The sequence below is a fragment of the Pan paniscus genome, chromosome 20 (genome assembly GCF_029289425.2).
Source record: "Pan paniscus chromosome 20, NHGRI_mPanPan1-v2.0_pri, whole genome shotgun sequence".
In the NCBI taxonomy this organism is placed as follows: Eukaryota; Metazoa; Chordata; class Mammalia; order Primates; family Hominidae; genus Pan; species Pan paniscus.
The window spans coordinates 46,770,306-46,784,765 of NC_073269.2; the positions used below are offsets into that span (position 1 = coordinate 46,770,306).

The window sequence follows — 14,460 nt, forward strand, 5'->3', positions numbered from 1 at the left end:
ACCAGCCAGCGAGACTCTATTTCTACAAGAAACTTAGAAAAAAAATTAGCCAGGCATGGTGTTGTGGGCCCATAGTCCCAGCTACTCAGGAAGCTGAGGCGGGAGGATTACTTGAGCCCAAGAGTTGGAGGCTGCAGTGAGCCATGATCATGCCACTGCACTCCAGCCTGGGTGATAGAGTGATACCCTATCTCTAAAATAAATAAATAAATAAATACACTTACCTCATGACTCAGAGTTCACATGCATACATGGGCACACAGGCTAACACAGAGGTTTTATAAAACAATACTTCCAGGCTGGGCGCGGTGGCTCACGCCTGTAATCCCAGCATTTTAGGAGGCTGAGGGGGGCGGATCATGAGGTCAGGAGTTCAAGACCAGTCTGGCCAACATAGCGAAACCCCATCTCTACTAAAAATACAAAAAAATTAGCTGGACATGGTGGCACGCGCCTGTAATCCCAACTACTCTGGAGGCTGAGGCAGGAGAATCACATCAACCTGGGAGGTGGAGGTTGCAGTGAGCTGAGATCAAGCCATTGCACTCCAGCCCAGGCGACAGTGAGAGACTCTGTCTCAATAAAACAAACAAACAATACCAAACAACAACAGCAACAACAACAACAAAAATACTTCCCCTGACCTTGTTTTGCATTGTGATATTTTCCGTTCCTTCTATTCCATTCCACCAAACAAATGCTGGCTGTGACCCATTAAATTAACTTCACTGTTTTCTAGTCGCCAACTAGCCATCCAGGAGGAAGGTGAACTATTTAAGGAAAAAGAGGGAGTTCGGGGTTAAGCACAGTGGCTCATGCCTATAATCCCAACACTTCGGGAGGCCAAGTGGAAGGATTGCTTGAGGCCAGCCGTTCAAGACCAGCCTGGCCAACATAGTGAGATCCTGTCTCTATTTTAAAAAGAAAAAGGAGTGCAGATAACCACTGGGATTGATAGATAATGCAACAGAGAATGACAGAGGGAACCTAGAAACATGGCTTAAGAAAAGAGAAGTTGGCCGGTGGCAGTGGCTCATGCCTGTAATCCCAGCAGTTTAGGAGGCCAAGGCGGGTGGATCACTTGAGGTCAGGAGTTTGAGACCAGCCTGGCCAGCATGGTGAAACCCCGTCTCTACTAAAAATACAAAAATAAGCCAGGCGTGGTGGCGGGCGCCTGTAATCCTAGCTACTGGGGAGGCTGAGGCAGGAGAATCGCTTAAACCTGGAGGTGGAGGTTGCAGTGAACCGAGATCGCGCTACTGCACTCCAGCCTGGGCAACAGAGTAAGAATCTGTCTCAAACACACAAACAAACAAAAAACAAAGAAGTTTCATTTGACTCAGTTCTGACATAAGCACAATTTTCACTCAAATATACAGAATCTGAGATGCTCTGAATCCATCCATCATTCAGTCAACAAATCACTACATTCACTAGGCTACAGCTCTGGGCTCCACCTTTTGCTGGGCAGTGTTTGGGATAGGGTGTGACAGACCCAGGTCCTGCCCTTAAGGAGCTCTCAGTCCAGTGGGGGAGACAGGACAAGGCAATGACAACACAGAGTAGTCAGGGCTAGAATGGGGAAGCAGAGAAGCCTGAGAGGGTCGAGGAGGAGCCTGCTCCAGCCTTGGGGTGTCAGGGAAGGCTGCCTGGAGGAGGAGCCACGTGACCCGGCATCTGATGAAGTCACACCAAGGACAGGGTAGGTAGCCCGCACCATCCTCTCTTGGGCGCCCCTTGGCTTGTGACCAATCCTGGATGCTCCCCTTCTCCTGGCTCAGGCTACCAGCCCTGCGACCCGCAGGTCATCTGCAACCGCGTGAACCACGTGCACGGCTGCCTGGCGGAGCTGCAGGAGCAGGCAGCGCGGCGACGCGCGGAGCTGGAGGCTTCGCGGAGCCTGTGGGCGCTGCTGCAGGAGCTGGAGGAGGCCGAAAGCTGGGCGCGCGACAAGGAGCGTCTCCTGGAGGCTGCGGGCGGCGGCGGTGCGGCAGGCGCAGCGGGAACAGCGGGCGGCGCGCATGACCTGTCCAGCACAGCGCGTCTCCTGGCCCAGCACAAGATCCTGCAGGGCGAGCTGGGCGGGCGGCGGGCGTTGCTGCAGCAGGCCCTGCGGTGTGGCGAGGAGCTGGTTGCGGCCGGCGGTGCCGTCGGCCCGGGAGCAGACACCGTGCACCTGGTAGGCCTGGCGGAGCGCGCGGCGAGCGCCCGGCGCCGCTGGCAAAGGCTGGAAGAGGCGGCGGCGCGGCGAGAGCGGCGGCTGCAGGAGGCGCGGGCGCTGCACCAGTTCGGCGCTGACCTCGACGGGCTGCTGGACTGGCTTCGCGACGCTTACCGCCTGGCAGCCGCCGGTGACTTCGGCCACGACGAAGCTTCCAGCCGCCGCCTGGCGCGCCAGCACCGCGCGCTCACCGGGGAGGTGGAGGCACATCGCGGGCCCGTGAGCGGCCTGCGGCGCCAGCTGGCGACATTCGGGGGTGCCAGTGGCGCAGGGCCACTGGTGGTGGCGCTGCAGGTGCGCGTGGTGGAAGCAGAGCAGTTGTTCGCTGAGGTGACCGAAGTGGCGGCGCTGAGGCGCCAGTGGCTGCGGGACGCGCTCGCTGTCTACCGCATGTTTGGCGAGGTGCACGCGTGTGAGCTGTGGATCGGCGAGAAGGAGCAATGGCTGCTCTCCATGCGTGTGCCGGATTCACTCGACGACGTCGAGGTGGTGCAGCACCGGTGAGCGCGCACATGTGGGACTCCGGGGTCCCCTTCCTCATGCACCCAGTCTCACCTTCATTGGCTCAACAGTTCCCATGTTTGCTCAGCTGAAACTAGGAGTTCCAATCCCTGCTTCACCCATAGCCAGCTTTGTGACAGTTCTGCAACCTGCCTAATCTTCCTGAACCTCAGCTTGCCCACCTGTATAATGGGGGTGATACTAGTCCCTACCCAGGCTTGTGATGAACGGTAAATGAGTTCATACATGCAGAATACGAAGCAAATGCCTGGGGGTAGAGGAAGCATTCCCCCGGCATTTGCTCTTGTTACCCAGGCTTACATTCGCCAAGCATGAAATCAACGACCTATGCTTCTACAGGGACACCTCAGTCTGGCCCCTCTGCTGGGAGGCCTCCCATTGCTTCTGCACAAATGTCACCTCCCTAGCTACTAAAATAGCTCTGATTCTTGTGATTTTCCATTGCTTCATCCTGTTTTACATTTCTTTGTAGCACTTACCATCCCATGACATATTATATACTGACTTGTCTGTTGGCTGACTTAGCAATGAGTTGTTCAATTAGTGGGTGAACAATGCCTATTCCCCCTCTGCACCACTCTCTCTGAGCATCTTATTCATCCATACATTCATTCAGCAGGTGTTTACTGAGTGCCTATGCCTTTCTAGGTCTTGTGCTGGGCACTGCTGGAAACACAGGGCTGCTCCTTGCCCCTACTGTGCCTGCAGTTGCCCAGTTCTTTGAAACATTGATTTAAAGATGGGAGGACCATGTCTAGCTTAAAATAGACCTCAGTGGCTGCCATGTGGAGGGCGGGTTGGAGCGGGTAAGAGTTGTGGCTGGGAACCCAGAGAGGCAACTGGGCTGGGGACCCAGATGGAACGGAACAAGATTAGACCAGGGCGGGAGGTAAGTAAACAGGCCATGGAGACCGATGGGCTGGAGCAATTTTCCAAAACAAAGCCCAGGGCTCTGGCCTGGCAGATGACAGTGCTGTCCCCAACATGGGGGCCCAGAGGAAGAACAAGTTTGAGTCAGGTGGGTGTGAATAGCCCCAAGAAGGTATACAGTAGGCTTTGAGGTCGAAGACAGGTTCAAAATGTAAGAGGTTGAGGCTGGAGACTGAGGTGTGACTGTCATGAGTTCAGGGGCAAAGACCAAGGCTGTGGGGCTGGGTGGAATCGTCGAAGAAGGGTGTGAAGGAAAACCCAGAGGGCTCAGGGTGGAGTTGCTGCTGAGGAATCTCACATTTAAACATCAGGTAGAGGCTGGGCGTGGTGGCTCACGCCTGTAATCCCAGCACTTTGGGAGGCCGAGGCAGGTGGATCATATAAGATCAGGAGTTGGAGACCAGCCTGGCTAACATGGTGAAATCCCGTTTCCACTAAAAATAGAGAAGTTAGCTGGGCGTGGTGGCGCATGCTTGTAATCCCAGCTACTTGGGAGGCTGAGACATGAGAATCGCTTGAATCCGGGAGGCAGAGGTTGCAGTGAGCCACAATCGCACCACTGCACTCCAGCCTGGGTGACAGAGCGAGACTCTGTCTCAATACATACATACATAAATTAATTAAATTAAATTAAATAAGTTAAATTAAATTAAATAAAATAAACAGCAAGTAGAAGAGAAGGAGCCCACAAAGGAGGCTAAAAAGGAGGGTGGATTGAGAATTAGGAGTAGAACCAGTAGAAGGTATTTCATAAAACCAAGGTCCGCAGGGTTCGGGTGTCTGAGCATCTCCATCCTCCTTCTGCAGATTCGAGAGCCTGGACCAAGAGATGAACAGCCTGATGGGCCGCGTTCTGGACGTGAACCGCACGGTCCAGGAGCTGGTGGAAGGAGGCCACCCCAGTTCAGATGAGGTGCGTTCCTGCCAGGACCACCTCAACAGCAGGTAGGAGGGCCTGGGGCTGGGAGTCCCTCCCATCCTTCCCTTCCACACTCACACAGCCATGGACAGCAAGATGTGCAATCTCAAACCCCTGGAATCATAATGGCCACCTGATAAATCAACAAAATGTTGACCAAAAATCATAATCCCTAATACTGGTGATGATGTGGTAAAATTAAAACATTTCAATTGGCTGTTCATTTATTTGTCCAGAAAGAATTTATTGGATATCTACAATCTGCCAGGAGTATTCCCAAGTACTTTATATACCTTTCTAAAGTATCCCAACATTCTTCCGGGCACAGTGGCTCATACTGTAATCCCAGCACTTCAGGAGGCTGAGATGGGTGGATCACTTGAGCTCATGAATTCAAGACCAGCCTGGGCAACATGGTGAAACCCCGTCTCTCTCTCTACACACACACACACACACACAAAATATATATACACATATATATACACACACACATATATATACACACACACATATGTATATATATATACACACATATATGTGTGTATATATATATATACAAAATTTAGCCAAGCATGGTGGTGCACATTTGTAGTCCCAGCTACATGGGAGGCTGAGTTGGGAGGATGCCTTGAGCCCAGGAGGTAGAGTTTGCAGTGAGCAGAGATTGTGCCACTGCACTCCAGCCTGGGCAATAGAGCCAGACCTTGTCTCAAAAAAAAAAAAAAAATTCCCACTATCCCAATTTCCATAGTAAAGATCCTAGAATTCAGAACTCTCTCTCTCTCTCTTTTGAGACAGGATCTTGCTCTGTTGCCCAGGTTGGAATACGGTGGCATGATCATGGCTCATTGCAGCCTCCAACACATAGGCTCAAGCGATCCTCCCACCTCTGCCTCCTGAGGAACTGGGACTACAGGTGCATATCACCATGCCCAGCTAATTAAAAAAATTTTTTTTGTAGAGACGGGGTCTCACTGTGTTGGCCATGCTGGTCTTACAACTCCTGGGCTCGGCTGGGCATGGTAGCTCACACCTGTAATCCCAGCACTTTGGGAGGCCAAGGCAGGTGGATCACCTGAGGTCAGGAGTTCGAGACCAGCCTGACCAATATGGTGAAACCCCATCTCTACTAAAAATACAAAAATTATCCGGGCATGGTGGCATGCGCCTGTAGTCCTAGCTACTCAGGAGGCTGAGGCAGAAGAATTGCTTGAACTCGGGAGGCAGAGGCTACAGTGAGCCAAGATCACACCACTGCACTCCAGCCTAGGTGACAGAGCAAGAATCTATACCAAAACAAACAAAGAAACAAACAAACAAACAAACAAACAAACAAAAACCTCCTGGCCTCCTCCCACCTCGGCCTTCCAAAGAGCTGGGATTACAGTGTAAGCTACTGCTCCTAGCCCAGAACTCTTTAAGATAAGTAACAAACTAATATCAGTACCTCTGGAATACTACCAGCAATTCTCCCAGTGCAGGTGGGGTTCATAGATGAAGATACAAGTCCAAAAAGGTGAACTCCTTATCCAAGATTACTCAGTCTATAAGTAGGAGTCAAATACAGTTCTGGCTGAATCCTGAGCTGTAGCTGTTTATCTAATATATCCAGTCTTCCTGGTAACACTATGAGGTGGAAACTACCCCACATTAGAGAGGAGAAAACTGGATCTCAGAGAGGCGAAGATGGAGGCCCAAGGTTACACAGCAAGTTAGGGGATCAAACCGGGCTTTGAAGATGGATATGTTTGACTTCAAAGACTGTGCTCTTTTTTCTTTTTTCTTTCTTGAGACAGGGTCTTGCTCTTTCGCCCAGACTGGAGTGCAGTGGTACGATCATGGCTCACTACAGCCTTCACCGCCCCCAACCCGAGCTCAAGAAATCCTCCTGCCTCAGCCTCTTGAGTAGTGGGACTATGGATGCACACCACTGCACCCGGCTAATTTTTGTATTTCTTGTACAGATGGGGTCTCACTCTGTTGCCCAGACTGGTCTCGAACTCCTGGGCTCGAGTGATCTTCTGCCTTGGCCTCCGCAAGTGTGGAATTACAGGCATGAGCCACTGCGCCCCACCCAAAGACTATGCTCTTGACTCTGTGCTGTAAGATTCCAATATCCAGGGATTTTAAAACCTCTGTAGCCGAGACCATCGCAAAGCATCCAGGCCTAAAAAGATAACTACAATCATAACAATTTACAGCATGTAGAGAGATCTATATGCCAAGTGCTTTAGCCACATGATCTCGTTACACACTCAATGAAGTGGACTTTATTATCCCCATTTTCCAGATAAGGAAACTGAAGATCAGAGAAGGAAATGATTTGCCCAAGGTCACATGGCAAATCTGGCCAGAGCAGAACTTGAACTCGGGTCTGCCTGATTTCAGAGTCCTAATCTCTGTCCTCGTGGTGTGTCCATTCTAGAGGGGGCAGAAAGACAGTTAAATACACTAATAAATGAACAAGATATTTAGAGAATCATAATGGCTTTATGCAAGAAACAGGCAGGGCATGGTGGCTCACGCCTGTAATCCTCGCATTTTGGGAGGCCGAGGCAAGCAGATCACTTGAGGTCAGGAGTTTGAGACCAGCCTGGCCAATGTGATGAAACCCCATCTCTATTAAAAATATAAAAACTAGCCGGGCGTGGTGGTGCACGCCTGTAATCCCAGCTACTTGGGAGGCTGAGGCAGGAGAATCCCATGAACCTGGGAGGTGGAGGTTGCAGTGAGCTGAGATCGTGCCACTGCACTCCAGCCTGGGCAACAGAGCAAGACTCTGTCTAAAAAAGAAAACAAAATTTTAAAAACCCAAACTATTGAGGACCCCAAGAGCTTGTTTTAGTGGGTCATATCTATTGCTATTTACTATATTAGAACTTAATACTGAGAAAATTTAAAATGTTTTTATTTTTATTTATTTATTTTGAGACAGGGTCTCATTACTCTGTCACCCAGGCTGGAGTGCAGTGGCACAATCATGGCTCACTGCAGCCTCGACTTCGCAGGCTCCAGCAATCCTCCCATCTCAGCCTCCCAAGTAGCTGGGACCATAGGTGTGCACCCCCACGCCCAGCTAATTTTTGTATTTTAGGAGTCTCACCATGTTGCCCAGGCTGCTCTCCAACTCCTGAGCTCAAGCGATCCACCTGCTTCCGCCTTCCAAAGTGCTGGGATTACAGGTGTGAACCACTGCACCCGGCTGAGAAATTTGAAAACATTATTTAAAAATAACAATAAACTGGGAGTGGTGCATGCCTGTAGTCACAGCTACCTGTGAGGCTGAGGTGGGAGGACCACTTGAGCCTGGGAATTGGAGGCTTCAGTGTGCCATAAACGAGTTCATGAATAGCCACTGTGTTCTAGCCTGGGCAACATAGTGAGATCTCATGTCTTAAAAAAAATTTTTTTAAATCTAAATATCTAACATGTTAATATAACTAACTTTTTTATTAAAAATAACTTTTCATAACACAAAATGTACTAAGAGTGGCATTGTTTCGTACCTTTGCAAATCTCTTTAAAGTCTGGTTTGAGAGATGGCAGCTGGGCTTCTCTTAAATCAGAGTCGGCTTCTGCACTCAGTCTCTCCTGCCGCCTCTGGAAAACTCCACTGAACACTCGGGAAAGAATGAGAGTGAAAAAGCAAATGGCGTCTTAACACATTTTTATGAAGATAGTTTTGTCTTCTGTCAGATTACATGTTGAGAACGGCTGCCCTAAGCAAAAGTGCTGCGTAGGGTTCCATTTTACACCGGCAGAAACTGGAGAAACTTTCTGAGGTCACACAATGGCTGGGTGGCTTGGGCCTGGATTCTACCCTGGGTCGGCTGGCCCTCCGCGCCCAAGAGAAGTCCCTGTCCTCCTCAAGTCACTCTCTTTCCCCTGGGCAGGTGGAACCGCATCGTGGAGCTAGTGGAACAGCGCAAAGAGGAAATGAGCGCGGTGCTGCTGGTGGAGAACCACGTGCTGGAGGTGGCCGAGGTGCGCGCCCAGGTGCGTGAGAAGCGGAGAGCTGTGGAGAGCGCGCCCCGGGCCGGCGGCGCCCTGCAGTGGCGTCTTAGCGGCCTAGAGGCCGCTCTGCAGGCGCTGGAGCCGCGCCAGGCGGCCCTTCTGGAGGAGGCAGCCCTGCTGGCTGAGCGCTTCCCGGCGCAGGCGGCGCGGCTGCACCAGGGCGGGGAGGAGCTGGGCGCTGAGTGGGGCGCGCTAGCTAGCGCGGCTCAGGCCTGCGGCGAGGCGGTGGCGGCAGCAGGGCGCCTGCAGCGCTTCCTACATGACCTCGACGCTTTCCTGGACTGGCTCGTGCGCGCCCAGGAGGCGGCGGGCGGCAGCGAGGGGCCCCTGCCCAACAGCCTAGAAGAGGCGGACGCGCTGCTGGCGCGCCACGCTGCGCTCAAGGAGGAGGTGGACCAGCGCGAGGAAGACTATGCTCGCATCGTGGCGGCCAGCGAGGCGCTGCTGGCCGCCGACGGCGCAGAGCTGGGCCCGGGCCTGGCACTAGACGAGTGGCTGCCACACCTCGAACTTGGCTGGCATAAACTGCTCGGCTTGTGGGAGGCGCGCAGGGAGGCGCTGGTCCAGGCGCACATCTACCAGCTCTTCCTGCGGGATCTACGCCAGGCGCTCGTGGTGCTGCGTAACCAGGTGCCCACTCGGGGTGTACATTTTGGAGAGGGAGAGTCTGAGGCCGCGGGGGGATTGCAGGGACAGGGACATGCGGGGGTGGGGAGGAGGGTGTTTCCTGGGACCACTGGGTTCTGAGGTGGGTGGGAGGTGAGAGAGTATCCGGAATGGATAACTGAGTTTGTGGATCATCCAGTGTGTGTGGAAGTGTGTATGTAACAGAATTTGAGGAGTATCATCAGTGGGGTAGGTTGGTGTCTTATCGGAGGTGACAGTTTGTGGGCTATCCCGAGTAAGTAATGCACGAGGATATTTATTGGAGTGGCTTCCTGGGTTCATGGATTATCTGAAAGGAAATAAGACTATGAGGTTGATTGGCGATGGTTAAATGGGGTTCAAAGAAGATCTTGGTATGGATAACAAAGGATTAGGATTATGGAGGTAGGTAACAGGCTGAGGGGTTATTGGAGTCAGTCAGTGATTGTGGATTACATGGTGTGGATGCCTAAATTAGCACAATATCTTCATTTCTGGGAATGACAACTATGGATTCTCTGGAGAGAGTAACTGTGTCTGTGGCATGAGGAACCAAGTGCAGTGGTTATCTGGGGACAGCCAATCCACTTTGGAGATCACTCTGGGATGGGAACCAAGTCTGAGAATTTTGGCAAGATGGAACAGCCAGTTTTCAGATTGTCCAGTGTTTGGGGATCATGTTAGAAAGGGTGCCTGCCTATACTGGTTATATAAGGGATGCTGACCCAGTTTGAGGATTATCTACAGCAGTGGTCCCCAATCTTTTTTTTTTTTTCTTTAGATAGAGTCTTGCTCTGTAGCTAGGCTGGAGGGCAGTGGTGTGATCTTAGCTCACTGAAACCTCAGCCTCCCGGGTTCAAACGATTCTCCTGCCTCAGCCTCCCGAGTAGCTGGGACTACAGGCGCGAGCCACCACGACCAGCTGATTTTTGTATTTTTAGTAGAGATGGGGTTTCACCATGTTGGCCAGGATGGTTTCGATCTCTTGACCTCATGATCCGCCTGCCTCGGCCTCCCAAAGTGTTGGGATTACAGACATGAGCCACTGCACCAGGCCCAGTCCCTAATCTTTTTGGCACCAAGGACCGGTTTTCTGGAAGACAATTTTTTCCACAAACCGGTGGGAAAAGGAGGAATGTTTTCAGGATGATTCAAGCGAATTACATTTATTGTCTGCTTTATTTCTATTGTTATTACATTATAACATATAATGAAATAATTATAAAATTCACTATAATGTAGAATCAGTGGGAGTCCTGAGCTTGTTTTCCTGCAACTAGACGTTCCCATCTAGTGACATCTAGGGGTGATGGGAGGCAGCGACAGATTATCAGGCATTAGATTCTCATAAGGAGTGTGCAACCTGGATCCCCCACATGCGCAGTTCACAATAGGGTTTGCATTCCTATGAGAATGTAAAGCTGCTGCTGATCTGACAGGAGGCAGAGCTCAGGCAGTAATGCTCACTCGCACCCCCTCCACCTCCTGCTATGCGGCCCAGTTTTTAACAGGCGATGGACTAGTACCCCTCTGTGGCTCAGGGCTTGGGAAATCCTGATCTAGGGAGTGGAGGAGAAAGGACAGAGAGGCCCTGAATCATAAGATTACTAAATATGGAGCTGAAGTGGCCTTGAGAGACCCTTTCTGACCCACCCATTTAAAAAATAGGGACAGGATCTTGCTATGCTGCCCAGGCTGGTCTGCAGCTCCTGGGCTCAAACAATCCCCCTGCTTTGGCCTCCCAAAGTGCTGGGATTGCAGGTGTGAGCCACCATGCCCGGCCCTGACCCACTCATTTTACTAGTTAGAAAACTAACCCCAGAGGGAAAAGAACTTCCTTGAGTTCACACAGTATCCAGTTTAGTTGTCTTCTTTTTTTGAGACAGTACCTCACTCTGTCACCCGGGCCAGAGTGCAGTGGCACGATCATGACTCACTCTAGCCTTGATCTATGGGGCTCAAGCAATCCTCAGCCCTCCAAGTAACTGGGACTACAGGCACGTGCCACCACGCCTGGTTAATTTTTTGTATTTTTAGTAGAGATGGGATTTCACCATGTTGCCCAGGCTGGTCTTGAACTCCTGGGGTCAAGTGATCCTCCCGCCTCTGCCTCCCAAAGTGCTGGGATTATAGGCATGAGCCACCGTGCCCAGCCTTCAGTCTTCATAGTAACCAAATTTTTTTTTTTTTTTTGAGATGGGGTCTTGCTCTGTCACCCAGGCTGGAGTGCAGTGGTGTGATCTTGGCTCACTGCACCTCCTCCGCCTTCTGGGTTCAAGCGATTCTCCTGCCTCAGCCTCCTGAGTAGCTGGGATAACAGGTGTGTGCCACTACACCTGGCTAATATTTGTATTTGTAGTAGAGATGAGGTTTCACCATGTTGGCCAGGCTGGTCTCGAACTCCTGACCTCAGGTGATCCACCCACCTCGGCCTCCCAAAGTGCTGGGATTACAGGCATGAGCCACCATGTCCGGCCTAATATTAACCAAATATTTACTGAGTGCCTCCTCTGTGCTGGGCACTATTTTGGGGCTGAGCACACCTCAGGCAACAAAATACAAAATCCTGCCCTCATGTGGTTGACATTCTAGTATGTAGGGGAGGAGAGAGTAAACAAGTCAATGCATCGCTAATATTGCCAGGTACATGCTATGAGAAATAATACAGGAGGGTTGGCTGGGTGTGGTGGCTCACGCCTGTAATCCCAGCACTTCGGGAGTCCAAGGCAGGTGGATTACCTGCGGTCAGGAGTTTGAGACCAGCCTGGCCAACATGGTGAAACCCCGTCTCTACCAAAAATACAAAAAAATTAGCCGGGCGTGGTGGTATGCACCTGTAATCCCAGATACTTGGGAGGCTGAGGCAGGAGAATCACTTGAACCCAGGAGGTGGAGGTTGCAGTGAGCCGGGATTGCACCACTGCATCCAGCCTGGGCAACAGAGTGAGACTCCATCTGCTCCCTCCCTGCCAAAAAGAAATAATACAGGAGGGTAGTGGGATAGGGCTGGGGTGGGAGTTGATAAATTTGGCAGGGTGGTCAGAGACCTGAAGAAAGTGAAGGGAGCCAGCCATGGGGGTATCTGGAGGGACAGACTCCCAGGCAGAAGCACCAGCATGGGCAACGGCCCCGAGGTGGGACCACAACTGGAATGTTCTATGCTTGCAAGGTTGCGGGGAGTGGTGGCAAGCCAGGCTGGCAGCCTCTCCCAGGTCCTGGAATGAAATGAGGCTGACCTTTGCACCACGCTCCCTCCTCCCCAGGAGATGGCGCTGTCTGGTGCGGAGCTCCCGGGCACAGTGGAATCGGTGGAGGAGGCCTTGAAACAGCACCGTGACTTTCTCACCACCATGGAGCTGAGCCAGCAAAAGATGCAGGTGGCCGTGCAGGCTGCAGAGGGCCTGCTGAGGCAGGGCAACATCTACGGGGAGCAGGCTCAGGAGGCTGTGACCCGGCTGCTGGAGAAGTAGGTCCCCTAGACCCATCCACCCCAGGGAGGGGGCAGAAGATGGGGCCCAGCATAGGGGAGTGGTGTGGGAGGCCAGGGTCCCACTCCTTTCATCACGATTTCTGCTTCTCTGGGGCTCTTTCCTATTTCTATTTAATTCCGTGTTGTCTTAGATTTGATTTAAGTGGATTTTTTTTTTGAGACGGGGTCTCACTTTGTTGCCCAGGCTGGAGTGCAGTGGCACGATCTCGGCTCACTGCAACCCTCACCTCCCAGGTTCAAGTGATTCTCCTGCCTCAGCCTCCCGAGTAGCTGGGGCTACAGGCATGAGCCACCACGCCGGCTAATTTTTGTATTTTTAGTAGAGACACGGTTTCACCATGTTGGCCAGACTGGTCTTGAACTCTTGACCACCTGCCTTGGCCTCCCAAAGTGCTGTGATTAGCGGCATGAGCCACTGCACCTGGCCTTAAGTGGATATATTGTGAAAAGGTAACCTGAGGCTGTCAACCCAAAAGATACAGAAGGATATACAATGAAAGGTTTCTTTCTCAAGTCTGCCCTGAGCATGGGATAGCTGGTCCTGTTGTTAAAATGTTAGGCTGGGTGCAGTGACTCATGCCTGTAATCCCAGCACTTCGGTAGGCTGAGACGGGAGGATTGCTTGTGCCGAAGAGTTCCAGACCAGCCTGGACAACATAGTGAGACCCTTTCTCTAAAATTAAAAAAAAAAAAAAGCTGGGCGTGGTGATGCGTGCCTGTAGTCCCAGCTACTCTTGAGGCTGAGATGGGAGGACTGTTTGAGTCCGGGAGATTGAGGCAGCAATGAACTGTGATCATACCACTGCACTCCAGCCTGGATGACACAGCAAGATTCTGTCCCCCCTCCAAAAAAAAAATGTGTTAACTTACTTCCCTAGATGCCTCATTATCCATCCTGCTCTTCTGCACCCTCCTTGGGAACCCCCAGACCTCCCCAGATCCAGCAGCTAGAGGCCAGGCACAGGTGTGCTCCAGCTTTCCAGATGGGACAGTGTCCCCTGCCAGGCTGGTTGTCAAATATTTTGCATAAGCACCTCTTCCTGGCCCCAGCCACTCTAGGAAGCATGCAAAGTGAGTGTCCGCGTGTCTCTGTGTCTCTCTCATCTCTTGAACCTCATTGTTCTCTGCTTCTGTCACCATCTGTCTCTTGCCACCACTCTCTTGTCTGTCCTTGCACTAATCAAGCGAAGATATTTATTGAGCATCTACTGTGTGCCAGGCACTATTGTAGGTAGGCACTGAACAAAACAACACCACCACCTCCAGCCATCATGGGAAGTCCTTTCTTGTCTTCCAGACCCAGTTCTGTCTGTCATTAGAGCTGTTTCTGCTCCTCCTGGTGACCCTAAATTTCTCCTCTCAGGCTCTCTGGCTCTCTCCGGCATGATCCAGGCCAGAACGGGACCCGGTACCCCTCCTTCTGTCTTCCCATCTCCTGACAGAAAGCATCCCTGGTCACTTCACTGTGCCACCCCCAGCCCCAGGACCGCTACCCCTTTTCTGTTTACGGCTCAGACATCCTTTCCTTAGATTTATCTGGGGCAAGGCAGCATGCTTCTAAAGGAAACTTTTATGGGAATTCTGTTCTTGAGGATGCAAACTCATCATTTAGTGCCCCTTTTCCATCCAGGCCTGGATCCTTCCTTTGTTCCACTTTTTTTTTTTTTTTTGAGACAGGGATCTTACTCTGTTGCCCAGGCTGGAGTGCAGTGGTGCAAT

General features: G+C 51.6%; 1 protein-coding gene across 4 annotated transcripts in view; it reads left to right on the top strand.

Moving 5' to 3' along the window:
- Positions 1-14,460, top strand: part of SPTBN4 (spectrin beta, non-erythrocytic 4) — a 105,991-nt gene that overhangs the window by 40,539 nt on the left and 50,992 nt on the right. For all 4 annotated transcript variants that reach the window (XM_034945099.4, XM_034945101.3, XM_034945102.3 and 1 more), the window contains exons 14-17: positions 1,782-2,721; positions 4,481-4,618; positions 8,486-9,236; positions 12,515-12,717. In XM_034945099.4, coding sequence (XP_034800990.2) covers positions 1,782-2,721; positions 4,481-4,618; positions 8,486-9,236; positions 12,515-12,717 — 2,032 coding nt within the window. The remainder of the gene's footprint in view (positions 1-1,781; positions 2,722-4,480; positions 4,619-8,485; positions 9,237-12,514; positions 12,718-14,460) is intronic.